The 18,396-nt window shown below is 41.5% G+C and overlaps 1 protein-coding gene across 1 annotated transcript in view; it reads left to right on the top strand.

Annotated features, from left to right (window-relative positions):
* The first annotated feature begins 4,602 nt into the window (after nt 1-4,602).
* LOC121279123 (cytochrome b5) overlaps nt 4,603-18,396 on the top strand; it is a 38,053-nt gene continuing 24,259 nt past the window's right edge. Inside the window, exon 1 of the mRNA XM_041190074.1 lies at nt 4,603-4,831. Within this exon, the coding sequence (XP_041046008.1) occupies nt 4,706-4,831 (126 nt within the window). The 5' untranslated portion in view covers nt 4,603-4,705. The remainder of the gene's footprint in view (nt 4,832-18,396) is intronic.

Below are 18,396 nucleotides of genomic sequence, written 5' to 3'. Positions count from 1 at the left end.
TCATGTGGATATGTGTGCAGAAACTCATCCTGAGGTGAAAAATGGCTCCAAGATTACAAAGAGTCAGGTTCAGCCACAGACAGTTGCCTAGGACAGGGATAGAGTCAGTAGTTAGGAAACAGAGTTTGTAGCAAGGACCAAAGGCTAAATATTGGTCTTCCCAATCTTTAATTGGAGGAAATTTCTGTTCACCTACGACAGCATGTCAGAAAATCAGCCTGGAAGAGTTGAGAGAGGCGGTAGTGAGATGGAACTGGGTGTCATCAGCTTACATGTGAAAACTGATGCTCTGATTTCATGTTGATGAGAAATAGCAGGAAGTCAAGGCTGGATCCATGGAGGTCACCAGAGATAATGGTGTTGAGTGGGAAGCGAAAGATTGCAGTTGATTCTCTGGTTATGATTCAATTGATAGAAATGAAGTGGGTGGAATTAGGATGACAGGGAGAGACTTTGAAGGAGTTTGGTGTGGTCAACTGTGTCAAGACAAAAAAGGAGGAATAGTTTAACTTTGGCATAGTAATATATGATGCCATTTGTGACTTTGATAAGAGCCGTCTCGGTACTGTGGTGGGGCAGAAGCTTGATTGGACACATTCAAACATGGGGATCCTGGAAAGATGGCTTGGATTTGGGTGGGGACTTTGAAGAGGAAAGGGAGATAGTACAAATACAGAGTATTTGTGCTATCTCCCTTTCCTCTTCAAAGTCCCCTTACAAATACAGAGTATTTGTGAGGGTATCCTCACAAATATACAGATCCCTTTGTGAGGGTATAGGAAATAATTCTTCCTTTCATAATAAACATTTTCTTCCACATTAATGTCTATTGAATATTCATTTGTGTAGCTTGATTAAATTTAACAGCTTTCAAATTAAGAAAATATTTGGAGTAATATTAATAATTAGGAACAAAAACAGAATTACCTGGAAAAACTCAGCAGGTCTGGCAGCATCGGCGGAGAAGAAAAGAGTTGACGTTTCGAGTCCTCATGACCCTTCGACAGAACTTGAGTTCGAGTCCAGGAAAGAGCTGAAATATAAGCTGGTTTAAGGTGTGTGTGTGGGGGGCGGAGAGATAGAGAGACAGAGAGGTGGAGGGGGTTGGTGTGGTTGTAGCGACAAACAAGCAGTGATAGAAGCAGATCATCAAAAGATGTCAACAACAATAGTACAATAGAACACATAGGTGTTAAAGATAAAGTTGGTGATATTATCTAAACGAATGTGCTAATTAAGAATGGATGGTAGGGCACTCAAGGTATAGCTCTAGTGGGTTTTTTTTTTTTATTTTATATAATGGAAATAGGTGGGAAAAGGAAAATCTTTATAATTTATTGGGAAAAAAAAAAAGAGAAGGGGGAAACAGAAAGGGGGTGGGGATGGGGGAGGGGACTCACGACCTAAAGTTGTTGAATTCAATATTCAGTCCGGAAGGCTGTAAAGTCCCTAGTCGGAAGATGAGGTGTTGTTCCTCCAGTTTGCGTTGGGCTTCACTGGAACAATGCAGCAAGCCAAGGACAGACATGTGGGCAAGAGAGCAGGGTGGAGTGTTAAAATGGCAAGCGACAGGGAGGTTTGGGTCATTCTTGCGGACAGACCGCAGGTGTTCTGCAAAGCGGTCGCCCAGTTTACGTTTGGTCTCTCCAATGTAGAGGAGACCACATTGGGAGCAACGAATGCAGTAGACTAAGTTGGGGGAAATGCAAGTGAAATGCTGCTTCACTTGAAAGGAGTGTTTGGGTCCTTGGACGGTGAGGAGAGAGGAAGTAAAGGGGCAGGTGTTGCATCTTTTGCGTGGGCAAGGGGTTGTGCCATAGGAGGGGGTTGAGGAGTAGGGGGTGATGGAGGAGTGGACCAGGGTGTCCCGGAGGGAGCGATCCCTACGGAATGCCGATAAGGGGGGTGAAGGGAAGATGTGTTTGGTAGTGGCATCATGCTGGAGTTGGCGGAAATGGCGGAGGATGATCCTTTGAATGCGGAGGCTGGTGGGGTGATAAGTGAGGACAAGGGGGACCCTATCATGTTTCTGGGAGGGAGGAGAAGGAGTGAGGGCGGATGCGCGGGAGATGGGCCGGACACGGTTGAGGGCCCTGTCAACGACCGTGGGTGGAAAACCTCGGTTAAGGAAGAAGGAGGACATGTCAGAGGAACTGTTTTTGAATGTAGCATCATCGGAACAGATGCGACGGAGGCGAAGGAACTGAGAGAATGGGATGGAGTCCTTACAGGAAGTGGGGTGTGAGGAGCTGTAGTCGAGATAGCTGTCTCTTTATGGGGTATGTGGAACATTCCTTGTTGCAGTCCTACTCCGGCCCCCTTCCACATCTCTTTCTCCGGTACATCGATGATTATTTCGGTGCTGCTTCATGCTCTCGTCAGGACTTGGAAAAATTTATTAATTTTGCTTCCAATCTCCACCCCTCCATCATTTTCACGTGGTCCATCTCTGACACTTCCCTTCCCTTCCTTGACCTCTCTGTCTCAATCTCTGGTGATAGACTGTCCACCAATATCCATTACAAACCCACCGACACCCACAGCTATCTCGACTACAGCTCCTCACACCCCACTTCCTGTAAGGACTCCATCCCATTCTCTCAGTTCCTTCGCCTCCGTCGCATCTGTTCCGATGATGCTACATTCAAAAACAGTTCCTCTGACATGTCCTCCTTCTTCCTTAACCGAGGTTTTCCACCCACGGTCGTTGACAGGGCCCTCAACCGTGTCCGGCCCATCTCCCGCGCATCCGCCCTCACTCCTTCTCCTCCCTCCCAGAAACATGATAGGGTCCCCCTTGTCCTCACTTATCACCCCACCAGCCTCCGCATTCAAAGGATCATCCTCCGCCATTTCCGCCAACTCCAGCATGATGCCACTACCAAACACATCTTCCCTTCACCCCCCTTATCGGCATTCCGTAGGGATCGCTCCCTCCGGGACACCCTGGTCCACTCCTCCATCACCCCCTACTCCTCAACCCCCTCCTATGGCACAACCCCTTGCCCACGCAAAAGATGCAACACCTGCCCCTTCACTTCCTCTCTCCTCACCGTCCAAGGACCCAAACACTCCTTTCAAGTGAAGCAGCATTTCACTTGCATTTCCCCCAACTTAGTCTACTGCATTCGTTGCTCCCAATGTGGTCTCCTCTACATTGGAGAGACCAAACGTAAACTGGGCGACCGCTTTGCAGAACACCTGCGGTCTGTCCGCAAGAATGACCCAAACCTCCCTGTCGCTTGCCATTTTAACACTCCACCCTGCTCTCTTGCCCACATGTCTGTCCTTGGCTTGCTGCATTGTTCCAGTGAAGCCCAACGCAAACTGGAGGAACAACACCTCATCTTCCGACTAGGGACTTTACAGCCTTCCGGACTGAATATTGAATTCAACAACTTTAGGTCGTGAGTCCCCTCCCCCATCCCCACCCCCTTTCTGTTTCCCCCTTCTCTTTTTTTTTTCCCAATAAATTATAAAGATTTTCCTTTTCCCACCTATTTCCATTATATAAAATAAAAAAAAAACCCACTAGAGCTATACCTTGAGTGCCCTACCATCCATTCTTAATTAGCACATTCGTTTAGATAATATCACCAACTTTATCTTTAACACCTATGTGTTCTATTGTACTATTGTTGTTGACATCTTTTGATGATCTGCTTCTATCACTGCTTGTTTGTCGCTACAACCACACCAACCCCCTCCACCTCTCTGTCTCTCTATCTCTCCGCCCCCCACACACACACCTTAAACCAGCTTATATTTCAGCTCTTTCCTGGACTCGAACTCAAGTTCTGTCGAAGGGTCATGAGGACTCGAAACGTCAACTCTTTTCTTCTCCGCCGATGCTGCCAGACCTGCTGAGTTTTTCCAGGTAATTCTGTTTTTGTTTTGGATTTCCAGCATCCGCAGTTTTTTTGTTTTTAATAATTAGGAAGGCTGACTAACAAAATTCTAATTAATCTAAATATATTGACAAATTTAATTTAAACTAATTTAAATATATATTTAGTTTTAATAAAGCATAAATAAAACAGTTCAAATTAATAAACCAAAATGATTATAAAAATAAAATACTGCAGATGCTGGAAGTCTGAAACAAAAACAGAAAATGCTGGTAAAACTCAACAGGTTTAGCAGCATCTGTGGAGAGAAAAACAGAGTTAACGTTTCGAGTCCATATGACCCTTCTTCAGAGCTGGATCACACCAAAATGATTGTCAGTCCTGAATGGTCTGGCTTCAAGCTTTGACATATATCTGATGACTTCAATTATGGTTAGATGGGTTTGCAGTCGATTTACCTTTTGAAAAGAGATGGTAAATGAACCCAATTGTTGGAAGACAGGTTTTACATTCCGTATTTTGGAAACTAACACACATTACTTTCCACCAAGTGCCCTGAGGATTGGTGATGTAGGTTTGGGCTGCATGCACGTGATTTGAGCCGAAGGCGGACTGAGAAACGCCACACCCCCCAACAGCACCTTCCAGAACCAGCTCATTGATAAATCCCCACTGAACCTTCTCCAGCAGCGGAGTTTGGAACTGCTCGTATTGCGGCGTCATCTGAGTGGCAGCCCAACCAACCAATGAAGCTCTGAGACTGGGCCGGACCTGTGCGAAGCTGCTAATGAGGATGAGGAAAATAGTTGAGCCGGCTGAGTTACTGTGCGGCCGACTTGGGTGAAAGTTGTTCCAATATGGCTGAGAACAAGGAAGAAGTAAAGTATTACCGGCTGGAAGAGTTAAAGCGACACAGCAGCGGGAGCAATGCCTGGATTAGCATTCACAACAAAATCTACGACGTGACCACGTTTCTGGAGGAGGTAGCTTATGTCAAATGCCCTGATTGCATTTGAATGAATGTTGTGGCAACTTTGTTATTCCCCCAGTTAATTTTGTATCAGACCCCCCCCCCCCCCCATGTTGCCACAAACAGCGGGCGTAATGTTCAACGATGTAAACTTTCTCAATCGACAGCTTTGCCCCTAACAAGAGAAACGTACAGGATTTTTTTTAAATCATTTTCTTTTAAAGGTATAAAACCAGAAAGCGTTTGCCACCGCCGTGGTGTTCCCTGAGTTTTAGCAACTACTTTTGATTATAACATTAACTGACGTTTGCAGGAGCATGGGAGAGTATGTGAACTCTCTGGACCTTTATTGCTATCGAAATTAATTGTGTTCCAACATTGCTGAGTCAAGCAGCAGAGTTCCTTGTTCCATCGGCTTCTTCCTTATGTACTCCCTCTATACAGGCACTTTACCATATATTTGTCGCATTACAATTAAGATTTTACCTCTAATTATATATAAGGAAAAGTGTTTTATGATTTGATGGACTCGGGTAAAAAAATCAGGTGAACCTGTTCATTTTGGGGCTGTGGGTTTTTTTTTCTCTGACATCTTGGGCTGGGTTTGTTACGTGCATTTGAGTTTCTGAGAGAATTTGCTCAATTTGGGATGTACTTTCCAACAGTGCCTCTGTATCTCTAGGATCTTGTGGAAAACATCCTGAAGGTACAGAGATCTAAGGGTCGTGCATGATTCAGAAAAAGTTAGCATGCACATACGGTGAGTAATTAGGAAGGGAAATGGAATGTTGGCCTTTATTGCAACAGGGATTGAGTATAAAAGAAAGGAAATCTTGTTACAACTGTACAGGATACTAGTGAGACAACATCTAGAGGACCGCATACAGTTCTGGTCTCCTTCATTAAGGAGCAGTATTGCATTGGAAGCAGTTCGGAGAAGGTTCACTACATTTATTCCTGGGATGAAACAATTGTTTAGTAAGGAAAAGTTGAGGTTGCACCTATACTCATTAGAGTTTAGAAGAATAAGAGGTGATCTTATTGAAACAAAAGATTCTGAGGGGACAAGATAGATGCTGAGAGGATGCTTCTTTCTGTGGTGGAATCTATAACTGGACACACAGTTTAAAAATAATAGGTGTCCCATTTAAGATAAGGAGGAATTTCTACCCTGAGGATCATTAACCTTTGGGAATTCTCTGCCCCAGTGAGCAGTACAGACTGAGTCATTGAACATATTCAAGGCTGAGTTAGACAGATTTTTAAAAACAAAAAACTGTGGATGCTGGAAATCCAAAACAAAAACAGAATTACCTGGAAAAACTCAGCAGGTCTGGCAGCATCGGCAGAGAAGAAAAGTGTTCTTCAGTTTTGTCGAAGGGTCATGAGGACTCGAAACGTCAACTCTTCTTCTCCGCCGATGCTGCCAGACCAGCTGAGTTTTTCCAGGTAATTCTGTTAGATTTTTGATTGACAAGGAAGTTAAGGCAGGAAAGTGGAGTTAAGGCCACGATCAGATCAACCGTGATTTTATTGAATGACAGTGCAGGCTTGAGGGGCTGGATGGCCTACTCCTGTCCTATTTCTTTGTTCTTACACTGGAATTTGAATTCAGGCCTTCAGATTATTCATCCAAGAACTTCTCTTTAGCTCTGAAGAGTTGTACGGACTGGAAACGTTAACTCTCCCTCCACAGATGCTGTCAGACCTACTGAAATTTTCCAGCATTTTCTGTTTTTACCTCTGGAATGCTAGTTCTGTAACATGTACAGAACTAGTTATTGTTATAACTAGTGTTATTGTACCCCCACTGTTATCTTGAATATACTAGGGCAAAGGGGATGGCAATGTCCCAATGGAAGTTTACATCAAGCACATACTTCTGTTTAAATTTGTGATGGTAGTGGGAATTTGGAATTCAAAAAAAATCTTTTCAGGTACGGGAAGCCTTAACTTTCTTCCAAGACCATTGAAGCAACTCAGGTTTAACATTAAGTAATACCTTTAATAATATCTTACCATTATGCCACTATCAGCACCACCTTTAGCCCTTACCACTACCATTAACACTTCCTTTGTCTTGTGTCCATGATATCTTTGTCAATCTCTCCTTTGCCCCTACTTATCGCTGGCCTTCTATCCAACTTCACCTTAAACCGTGTAAATTCATCACATTTTTACTCCTCTTTAGCTCTGAAAAAGGGTCATATGGACTCGAAATGTTAACTCTGTTTATCTCTCCACAGATACTGTCAGACCTGTTAAGTTTTTCCAGCATGTTCTGTTTTTATTTCAGATTTCCAGCATCTGCAGTATTTTGCTTTTATCTTAATGTTTGACATTACTACTTTTGCTTGTTAATGCAACTCTTTGGCAAAGGCCTGTTTGATTTTATGCAATGCACATCAAAATCTGACAGTTGACTTGCATTTGCAAATATGACTTCACTGCAAATACTGTTTGCTGTAGATTAGGAAAGCTGCACAATCAGTTTAACTGTCAATTTTTTTTATAAATTTTTCAAACTGTCATGTGATGGATCAACTTGGTACCTGAACTGGTTTGTGGGTCCTAAGAGGTACATGAAGAGTTAAGAAAGTACCTAAGGTATAATGAATTTTATCTATTGTAAATCCTTTTGAATGCATGGTACGCTAGATATTGGTACACGTGTATTGGGCTAATATAAAATTGCAAAATTAAGCTTGAAAGCGAGTTGGCTAGTCCGATTTTGTTGACTTAATTTTCAAGGATGTTGGGAAGTATTCTGTAAAGAACTTGATTTGTATTTTGCATAGGCTTCAGTTGCTGAAGGAATGAGACGATAAGACATAGGAGCAGAAGTAGGCCATTTAGCCCATCGAGCCTGTTCCACCATTCATTGAGATCATGGTTGATCTGATAATCCTCAACTCCACTCTCCTGCCTTTTCCCCATAACCCTTAATTCTCTTACTGATTAAAAATCAGTCTGTCTCGGCTTTGAATATACTTAACGACCCAACCTCTACAGCCCTCTGCAGTAGAGAATTCCACAGATTCACTACCATCTGAGAGAAGAAATTTCTTCTCATCTGTCTTTAAATGGGTGACCCCTTACTCTGAAATTATGCCCTCTGGTCATAGACTCTCCCACACGGGGAAGCAACCTCTCAGCATCGATCCTGTCAAGCCCCCTGAGAATCTTATATGATTCAATAAGGTCACCTCTTATTCTTCTAAACTCCAATGGGATGCTATTAGTGTCTTCTACCATGAAGACTGATGCAAAATATTATTCAACTCCTCTGCCATTTCCTGGTTTCCCATTATTATTTCCCCCGCCTCATTCTCTAAGGTCCCTATGTACACTTTGGCCTCTCTTTCTTTTTATGTTTAAAGAAGCTCTTACTGTCTGTTTTTATATTACTTGATAGTTTATCCCCAAAGTTTATTTTCTCCCTCTTTTTTTTTGGTCATCTTTTGGTGTTTTTTCAAAACTTTCCCAATCCTCTGGCTTACTGCTAATCTTTGCCACACCGCATGTCTTTTCTTTTAATTTGATACTATCCTTAACTTCTATGGTTGGTTTATCCCCTTCCTAGAATCCTTCTTCCTCACTGGGATATATCTTGTGAGCCATGAACCATTTTCTTAAATGTCTGCCATTGTTTATCAACTGTCTTTTCTGCTAAACTTCTTTCCCAGTTCTCTCCAGCCAACTCTGCCCTCATTCCTTTGTAATTACCCTTCTTTAATTTTAGCACAGTTGCTTCCGACCCAAGTTTCTCACTCTCAAACTGAATGCTAAATTCTACTATGTTATGGTCACTGTTTCCTAGGGGATCTTTTACTCTGAGATCATTTAATAAACCTGCCTCATTACACATTAACAGACCCAAAATAGTCGGATCCCTGGTTGGATCCACAACATATTGTTCTAGGAAACCGTCCCATTGCACTCAGTGAACTCTTCCTCATGGCTAATTCTGCCGATTTGATTTTACCAATCTACATGAAGATTAAAGTCACCCATGATTAATGCACTGCCTTTTTTACATGCCTTCATTATCTCCTGATTTATTCTCTGTCCTACAGTATAACCACTTTTAGGGGGCCTATAGACTACTCCCACCAATGTCGTCTTCCCCTTATTATTTCTCACCTCCACCCATATGGATTCTACATCTTCCAATCCAAGATCATTTCTTGCTCTCGTACTTATTCCATCTCGTGCTAATAAAGCTACCCCACCACCTTTTCCTTCCTACCTGTCCTTTCAAAAAGTCACATACCCCTTATTTCCCTGCTTTGATCTCCTTGTAACCATGACTCTGTAATGGCTATAAGATCATACCCATTAACCTCTTTGTGCCGTTAGTTCATTTATTTTGTTCCAACTATTACTTGCATTTAAGTAAAGAGCCATTAATTTTGCCTTTTTACCATTTTTCTCCCCTATCACCCTGTTAGCTATTTTTTTTATGTTTGTACACTCTGTCTCTTCCTGTCCCACTCTAGGTAACATTACCTAAATGGCTGCCCTGCAATGCTGCCATATCCTTTTGCTTTGTAAGCCTACAAATCCCTTTTCCTGAACCCTCTTGTCCCTGTGTTTTTAGTTTAAAACCCTCTCTGCAGTCCTTGTTATTTGATTTGCTGGGACACTGGTCCCAGCATGGTTCAAGTGAAGCCCATCCCACCGGAGCAGCTCCCTTCTACCCCAGTACTGATGCCAGTGCCCCATGAACTGAAACTCATTCCTGCCATACTAATCTTTGAGCCATGCATTTAACTCCTTTTATTTACCCTATGCCAGTTTGCCGTGGCTCAGGTAGTAATCTCGAGATTATTACCTTGGAGGTTTTAATTTAGCTCCTTGCTGTTCACATTCTTTCAGCAGAACCTCCTTTCTGGTCCTATCAATGTTGTTGGTACCAACGTGGACCACAACGACAACTGGATCCCTCCCTTCCCCTCACACTCCAATTTCCTTTCCAGCCCCAAGCAGATCTCCTTAAACCTGGCACCGGGCAGGCAACACAGCCTTCTGGCTTCACGCTCACGGCTGCAGAGAACGGTATCTGTTCCCCTAATTATACTGTCCCCTACCCCTACTTTGTTCCTATTTCCTCCCCCCACTTGAATGGCTCCCTGCACCACAATGCTGTGGTCAGTTCACTCATCCTCCCTACAGTCCCCACTCTCGTCCACACTGCTTGCAAGAAGCTCGTAAATGTTGGACAATTGCAGGGGCCGATGCTTCTTGAACACTACCCACAGGGTCCCTATACCTGCCTCACCTGCAGTCACACTCTCCTGTCCCTGATCACAGGCCAAATTTGAATGACCTAATCTGAGGGATGTGAACAGCTCCTGGAGCAAAGTGTCCAGGTAACTTTCCCCTTCCCTGATGTGGCGCAATGTCTGCAGCTCGGACTTCAGCTCCTCAACTCTGATCCGAAGCTCCTTGAGCTGCAGACACTTGCTACAGATGTGTTTGTTCTGGATCACCTTGGTGTCCAGCCCAACTGACATGCTGCAGCAGCAACACATCACCCGTCCTGCCATCATTATCATATTTTGTTCAATTATATTTTTTACACCAGTATCAATCTTAAGCTATTTTTAAGAAAAAAAAACTAAATTCAAACTAAAGACCTTACTTCTACTTTTATTTTAAAGACTAGGAATACTCACCAATCAGCTGCTTTCCCTGCATTTGTGTCACATTGTGGTTCATGACATCACTCTGCCACTAGTTTCACTGCAGGCAGGCCTCTTGATTGGCGCCTTTTATCCTCTCCCGCTCACCTCTCGAATAGAATAAACCTTAATCACTTACCAGATACTCACTAATTGTCCAGCTTCTTCTCCTGTAGCAGAGCAAGAATCAATTCCTGGAGGCTGGAAAAGTTTAGGCAAAAGCGACTAAACACCTCTTTCCCTTCCTTCCTAATTAACTTGCCGATGCGTTCAACTCCGACTCTCTATTGTAACTCTTTTGAGTACAACCACGTTTCCACCTGTTCCTATTCAGATGAAATTACATTGTTTCATAATTTGCCATGGTGAGATTTGAACTCTTGATCTTGGGCTTACAAGTCCAGTACCATAACCACTTGGCTATCATACCAGAAAGTCGCACTAAGTTGGCCCCTAACACAAAAACCCTAGCTGAGTCACTTAATGAGGATCCAATTTCAGCTGGTTTTTAATTAAGCTGCTCTTTCACTGGAACTCTTGAAAAAACCCTATTTAAGGCTGGCAACTGCAGAATTTAAGCATTAGTTTTCAGTTTATTGCCAAATAGCTTTCAGTTTATTACCAACTACAAACTAAATTAGATTGGTACAAAATAAAAATAAACATTTAGACTTCTTGCCCAACAATGCTTGCATTCAGTGGCACTTTTTTTTGCATGCATAGATATGGGAATTGGTGGATGGTTCAATTTTCATAAAGTACACTCAAGCTGAATGTTTTGGGAAACTTGGTATGTTATATCAAATAGAACTCTTTTTAAACAAAAAAGTAGCATTTTTCTGATAATGGTTTCAGGATAACTTAAACGGCAACTGCTTAAGCAGTCCTGAAAGATTGTCTACATCCTTATTGTAAGAGCACTTTCTGCATTTTAGCGATACCATATTTGGCCTCGCGATTGCCTCAATTCTTTTGCCCCACCATTGGTAACTGTGGTCTTTAGTTGTCTCGGTCCTAAGCTCTGAAATTCCCTTCATAAATCTTTTTGCTTCTCCACCACTCTCTTCTCCCTCAATACAATCCCCAGTACTCTTTTGTTGACCACCTTTCCTAATAGCTATAAAAACAAAAAAACTGCGGATGCTGGAAATCCAAAACAAAAACAGAATTACCTGGAAAAACTCAGCAGGTCTGGCAGCATCGGCGGAGAAGAAAAGAGTTGACGTTTCGAGTCCTCATGACCCTTCGACAGAACTCTAGTTCTGTCGAAGGGTCATGAGGACTCGAAACGTCAACACCTTTCCTAATAGCTCCTGCTTTAGCTTGGTGTCGGTCTTTATCTGATTGCGCAAAGGTGAAGTGCCTTGGGCCTTTTTTTCAATGTTAGAGACACTACAAACAAATGAAAGTAGTTTCTGCTATTTACCTACCAATTCATTGTGTATTTAAAAGCAGTGCAACACATCAGTGTGCATAGATCTGAACCTCTGAATGCCCAAAACCTTTGTTTACCTTGCCTTTAGACTTTGGGGCCTTAAAATAACACAACTCCAATTTTGCAGAATGATGCAATTTGCATTTAGTACATGCTGCATCTAGTATAATAAAGGGAAATAATTCTATTTATCTATAGATGTCCCAAAATGCTTTATAGCCAATTATGCACTTTTTAAAGTGTAGGAAAATCTGGCAGCCAATTTGCACACAGCAAGGTGCCAGAAACAACAATGAGATACATGGTCAGATAATCTGTTTTGGTGATGTTGTTTGAGTAATAAATATTGATCAGGACAAAGGGGAGAGCTCCCCTGCTCTTCTTTGAATAGTCTCATTAAATTAGTATCTAATCCAAAAGACAGTACCTCCAACAGTGCAGCACTTTCTCAATTCTGCACAGGTGTGCCAGCCTTCATTTTGTGCTCAAGCTTCTGGAGTAGGATTTTAATCCACAACCTTCTGACTCAAGAGGTGAGATTGCTTCTGGTTATGTGATAAAGTTTAATGCTGAGGTTCTCTCATTCATTTCTTTATACCAGTTTAAGGAGTTATGAATTTTCCATTTACAATGATTCAGGATCTTTGTAATTGTTTTGAAAACGTGTGCAGGAAGCTGCTGAAGAAAAGTGGATAAAATCTAAAAGGTGACCTTAAATTTGGTGAAAAATCAGTGTGTCATCTGAGAAGAACATTTCTTTTATCCAGCTTCAATAACTTCTTTGAAAGTGCAGCAAAGACCAGTATGTTGTCCTTGCTGGTGATCTTTGTGTTGATGGATGTATATATTGTGGGCCTGAAAAAATATTTTCTTTTAAATCTCTATCTTCTAATGGAAGGGTAGAACAGAACAACATTCGGAGGTTGTCAGTGCTCATCTTGGCTGATCTGCCAAACAGCCTATGTATGCATGAGCAGGATGAAAAATATTCCTGAAATGTGCAAAACCTCATGGACGACCTCAGTTTAAATTCCACTTCAGCCCTGGAATTGAATTAAGAAAACAGAGTTGTTTGAAATGTGTGGCATGGAATATAGTGTGGAAAAATGTGAAGTTATCCACTTCGGTAGGAAAAACAGAAATGCAGAGTATTTCTTAAATGGGGAGAGACTGGGAAGTGATATGTCCAAAGGTACCTGGGTATTCTTGTTCATAAGTCACTGAACGCTAACACTTACGTGCAATAAACAGTTGGGAAGGCAAATGGTATGTTAGCCTTTATTGCAAGGGGATTTGAATACAGGAGCGAGGAAGTCTTGTTGCAGTTGTATAGAGACCGTACTTGATGTATTATGTGCTGTTTTGATCTCCTTTCCTAAGTAAGGATACAATGACCAGAGAGGGAGTGCAACAAAAGTTCACCAAACTAATCCCTGGGATGGCAGGATTGTCATATGAGGAAATAATGAAGAGACTGTGCCTGTATTCTCTAGAGTTTAGAAGAATCAGAGGTGATCTCATTAAAGTATACAAAATTCTTACAGGGCTCAACAGGTGAATGCAGGAAGGATACTTACTCTGGTTGGGGGTCTAGAACCTGGGGACACAGTCTCAGAATAAGAGGTAGGTCATTTAGACCAAGGTGAGGAAGAATTTCTTCAGTCAGAGGTTGGTAAGTCTCTGGAATTCTCTATCCCAGATGGTGTGGAGTTCAGGTACTAAGTATGTTCAAAGCAGAGGTCAATAGATTTCTAGACACCACTGACATCCAGGGATATGGGGATAGTGCAGGAAGATGGTGTTGAGGTAGAAGATCAGCCATGATCGAGTTAAATGACAGAGCAAGTTTGAGGGGCTGAATGGCCTGCTCCTCCTTTGTATCTAAAACAGAAAGATATGTCTGACATTTTCTGTGTCAAAATTTGCCAACTTTCAGGAGAGTGTCCAAAGCTCCATAAGTATCAATACCTGATGGGCAATCATGGAAAATTTTCTGGAATTTAAAACTTTAATTCATCGTGTGAATATAGCTGAACTTTTTAGTTTGTATTAGTAAGACTAGCCTTATGAGGAGCTTTTTTTACATAGTGCCTTTAAATAAGTTCCTATGTCAAGTTGCAAAGTCAAATTTGTATATAATGTGACCAAAAAAATCTGACCGCCCAAATTTTTTTTTCATTTCTATTTCATGGTTTTCATCATTAGTTTTGTAATTGCATGCATCTTCATATGATGCATCGCCATAATATAGTAATGCAAAAACTTTGAACTATGTTTTTATTGTCATCTTTGTTCAGATACTGTTTGATAGGGTATGTATATTTTGAAAAATGAGTAATGTGGGTGAGTATTTCCTATTTTACCATCCTATGCTTGTAAGGGTTAAGTAATAGATTCGTTCCCCCTCCCTCATTTTACTGCCCTATAGATCAGAACGTGCTAGACTTTTCTATTCTTAGCTTCCATATGGAGAAAAAGTAAATTTAGAAAGTCTGTACAAGCTCAAATTGAATTTGGTTTGTTAAATAGACTCGATTCAATGGCTTTTACTCACTTCACACTTTATCACAATGCTTTAAAAAGAAGTTCAAACCCCTTTAGGTCAAAAATTAATAATGTTTCTTTCCTTATTCCAGATGCAGTGTACAGGGGAGCAGGAGCTGTGTCATGCTGGTTTAGTCAGTTTTGAAGAACCAGTTGTGTTCTCATCTTATAAAATCATGATATAGGCTGTTATGCTGGGCTCCAGCAAATTTAAAATAATTTTTTAATATATTTTAATAGCTGGTTATGTTTCTAGCTTTTTTCTAATGTTTTGATCCATGGTCAGTCACATCCTATTCCAGATTATGTCCATGCAGTTATACTCATGGATGGGGCTTCGTTTGTGTGAACTGCTGATCAAATCCAGTACCTGCATGAATCACCAGATGGACTGAATCCACATTCTGCAGATTTGAATTACGCAAAATGGCCTCAGATGAAAATGTCTGAGGCGTTGAGACCTTATTCTTCCAGAATACCAATCCTACTATCTTCCCACTACAACATTTGAATACTTCTTAAATGAATGTAGTGCCCTGGTCTTGACCCTGCTGTGTTCAGATTTATACTTACAATGTGGATTATTATTGTGAAAGCAAGAAAGAAACTAGGGGTCAGAGAAAAGGCAATAGCTAGCTTTTAGAAGAATTCATAAGTGAATTGACCTTATTTTAAAGTTGGTAGAGTGGGATATGATTTCTAAGGATATAACACAGCTGTTTTTGTGTATACAATTTAAAATATTGTTTTTTTTTATTTTGCAGTATAAACCACATGCAAATGAGGGAGACATAAACAGCCGTAAGCAAAACCAAGAGATGGCATTTAGCTTAGAGAAATGTAGTGTCTTGCATGCAGGCAGCACCAACACAGAGTACAGGTAGCTTTTGCAGGGAACGATACTCAAGAGTCGGGAGAGGAAAAAATCTTGGTGTCATTATTCACAGATCACTGAAGGTTCATGAGCAATGTAGAGAAACTGTGGCTCAAATTAGCTGGGTATTGGGTTCTATTAATCGACCCTCTGGTATAAATTTAAGGGCAGTATTTTGATACTCTAGAGTTTGCTGGTCGGACTGGTTGGTTTGGAGCACTGTGCTTGTTTTGGTCATTATGGAGGATATGGTGATCATGCAAAAAGTCCATAGGAGACCTATGAGGATTATTTTTAGTTTAAGGAACCTTAACTACTTGGGCTTAAGGATCTGGGCCTATTTAGTTCAGAGCAGTGTAGACTTAGTGCTCTAAAATATTTCAAGGGCTGGAAAGTGACCCCATTGGTAGATTATTCAAATTCAACAGATTGGGTAGAATCAAGGGATGCAAATTTAAATTTTAAGAGTCAGGATACATGTATATTGTGTTTGTTTCCAGAGAGCCTCTGGAATAAATTGCTGGCTGTGTTAATTCTCTGCATGCCTTCATGAGGATGCTTGACTGGGCAGAGTTTACATCATGTAAAAGGCAAGTAGCTTTATAGATAGCACGTCATCCATCTGGTCACCTGGACTGGTTTTGATCACTTGTGTTTTGGAGAGGAACTTTCCAGAGTATTCTTTCCTTCTTTGGCCTGGATTTTTCTCTCTCCTTCTCTCAAGAGATTATTTGACAGAGGGAGGGAAGGGGAGGGGAATAGCATATCAGTCATGTTGTGTTTGGCTATGTTCAGGGCTTTGCCTTAGTATAATGTAGAATACCAGAAAAGCTAATGTTTGTCACTGATTTTGAAATGCTGAGTCCTTGAGTTAAACATTCAATAAGTAGGACTTTGAACTTGTTTAATCTAAATCTGAAATTTAGATTTCAACTGAGTTGTTCCAAGTCCTAGGTCTCACGTTTTGAAGGCATGTTATTTTTGATAATTACGCCCTACCCTTTACCCAAAGTTTATCTAGATTTTCAGATTAGATATGTACTTCATTAGCTGAAATGGTTTGTATTTGTTTATTACCCTTACTTTCATTTGTTTACTTGAGCTCTAAAAGATGTTTAAATGCTTTTGCAAAAGTGATAAATCATTCCACAAATTTGCTTTGAGCTGCCAATTTTTGATGTAACCAAGTTTGAATTGTTGAGCTTTAATTACTTTGAATTTCATTTGTGTGGGTTGTACCCTTTTCCTTTCAAAGAATGTTTAAAATTGATTTGTGGAAGTAACTTATTTGTGCCAGTTCAGGGGTTTTTTAACATTTTTTTAACTGGCCCCTTTTTATTTATATAAAGAATAAAAGGGTTTTGAGTAAATGTTTAAAGCATTGAGGGAGAAAGAAACAAGATTTGGAGGGATCATCAGAAGGCTAAAAACATGGTGGTTAAAAACAGTTTGCCACCTATGATAGGGGAACAATGAGGTAACAAATTACATGTGGGCAATGAGTTTTGAGGAAAGTCAGGGAGATAAAGGGTGAAACGAGGGGGAATCTGGAAATGAGCTGGAGAATTTTGAAGTCAATTTTGCAAACCTGGGAGCCAGAGAAACATGAAGAGGATCCTGTGATGGGAGGGAGGTACTTCTTAGGTGAAGACAAATGACCTGTTTACAAACTGCTTTGTATGCTCAGCTAGCTGAATGTGAAATAAAGCAGCCTTACGATTTGTGTCTGGCCTTGTTTTGCTATAGTTTGTTCTGGGTCTGTCTTTAGAAAGATTGAGAAGGACCTGTGAGGACAATTGTGAAAGATATACCATCCAGGTGTCTGGACACACCTGAATACAAGTCATTTGGAACATTTATGATGAGCACCACTATGCCCTAGAGAACAGCTCTGAAGTTGATTGTGTTATGTATATGTAGGCAATGTTTATCAATAACCTAGTATAGCACTGCTTTGAAATAGTGGTTTTTAAATGTTATAATCATGGAGCGGGTTCTGGCAGATGCCAAATAAATTAAAAGCAAGCGTGCTTATGGTAGGTTGCGTTTAACGTATTTACTGATTTTTTTTCTCTTTCAACCCTCCCCACCCCAGACTGTCATAAAGTGTGGATTTTAAAACTTCCCCCCGCCACCTTTGCATCTCTGTAAACAGGTGGAGTTGGATGGGGTGTCGTATTGCTGACAGTGTCTAGAAGGGATAGAGTAGCTCTGTGACTGGGGTGAGACAAGTTGAACGGGGGGGGGGTGACATTTGATGGAAATGATGTGATTTTTGTCTGTTTGGAATCAGAAAATCCAATATCACTTCACTTTTTCCTTTGTCTTTAAGATTAAGCAATTTAAATTGTAGAGTATAAGTATTTAAAATTAACCAGAACATGCCATTTTTAATGTAAATTATTGAATGGTCAGCCCCTCTGTCCTTCTATGGCCTATGAATCTTCTGGTCGGCGTGTGGGGGTGGGCTCGCTCGCTGATGCGTAAAATTAAGTGCGGTGAGGTCGGGCATGCGTCCCAGCGTCACTGTGTCGTTCCGATCTTCACTTCAGCGGGTGCGCACCAGAGTTGGCTGCGCGCCCACCGAACTATCAAAGGCTTATTAAGGCCACTTAAGTATCAATTAAAAGAATTAATGGAGCTGCCCGTCCAACCTTAAGGTTGGTGGGCTGGCGAGGAGCCCAGGCGGCCTTCACATTTATCATGAAAGCTCATCCACGGGCGGGATGAGATTTCGAGAAGGTTTTTAAACTTTAATAATTTTTAATAAAATTCGTAGACATGTCCCAGCTCGTGTGACACTATCACATGAGGGGATATGTCCGAATAATTTTTAAAAATCTTTTATTGAATTTTTGATAATGAAAGAGCGCAGGCCCCGATTCGGCCTCCTTTCCCCCACCCGACCAAGGAGCACTCAGCACTTCCGGGTGCGCTTCACGCTGGTGGGCCTCGATTGGCCCGCCCTCGTAAAATGGCGGCGATCGGCTGCGCGCCCACCCGCGTCCGCTCCTGCTCAGCTCCCCCGACGGGGAGAAAAT

Source organism: Carcharodon carcharias, chromosome 6, assembly GCF_017639515.1.
Source record: "Carcharodon carcharias isolate sCarCar2 chromosome 6, sCarCar2.pri, whole genome shotgun sequence".
In the NCBI taxonomy this organism is placed as follows: Eukaryota; Metazoa; Chordata; class Chondrichthyes; order Lamniformes; family Lamnidae; genus Carcharodon; species Carcharodon carcharias.
Note: the sequence above shows the minus strand (reverse complement) of the source record. Positions and strands in the feature narration are given on the sequence as shown.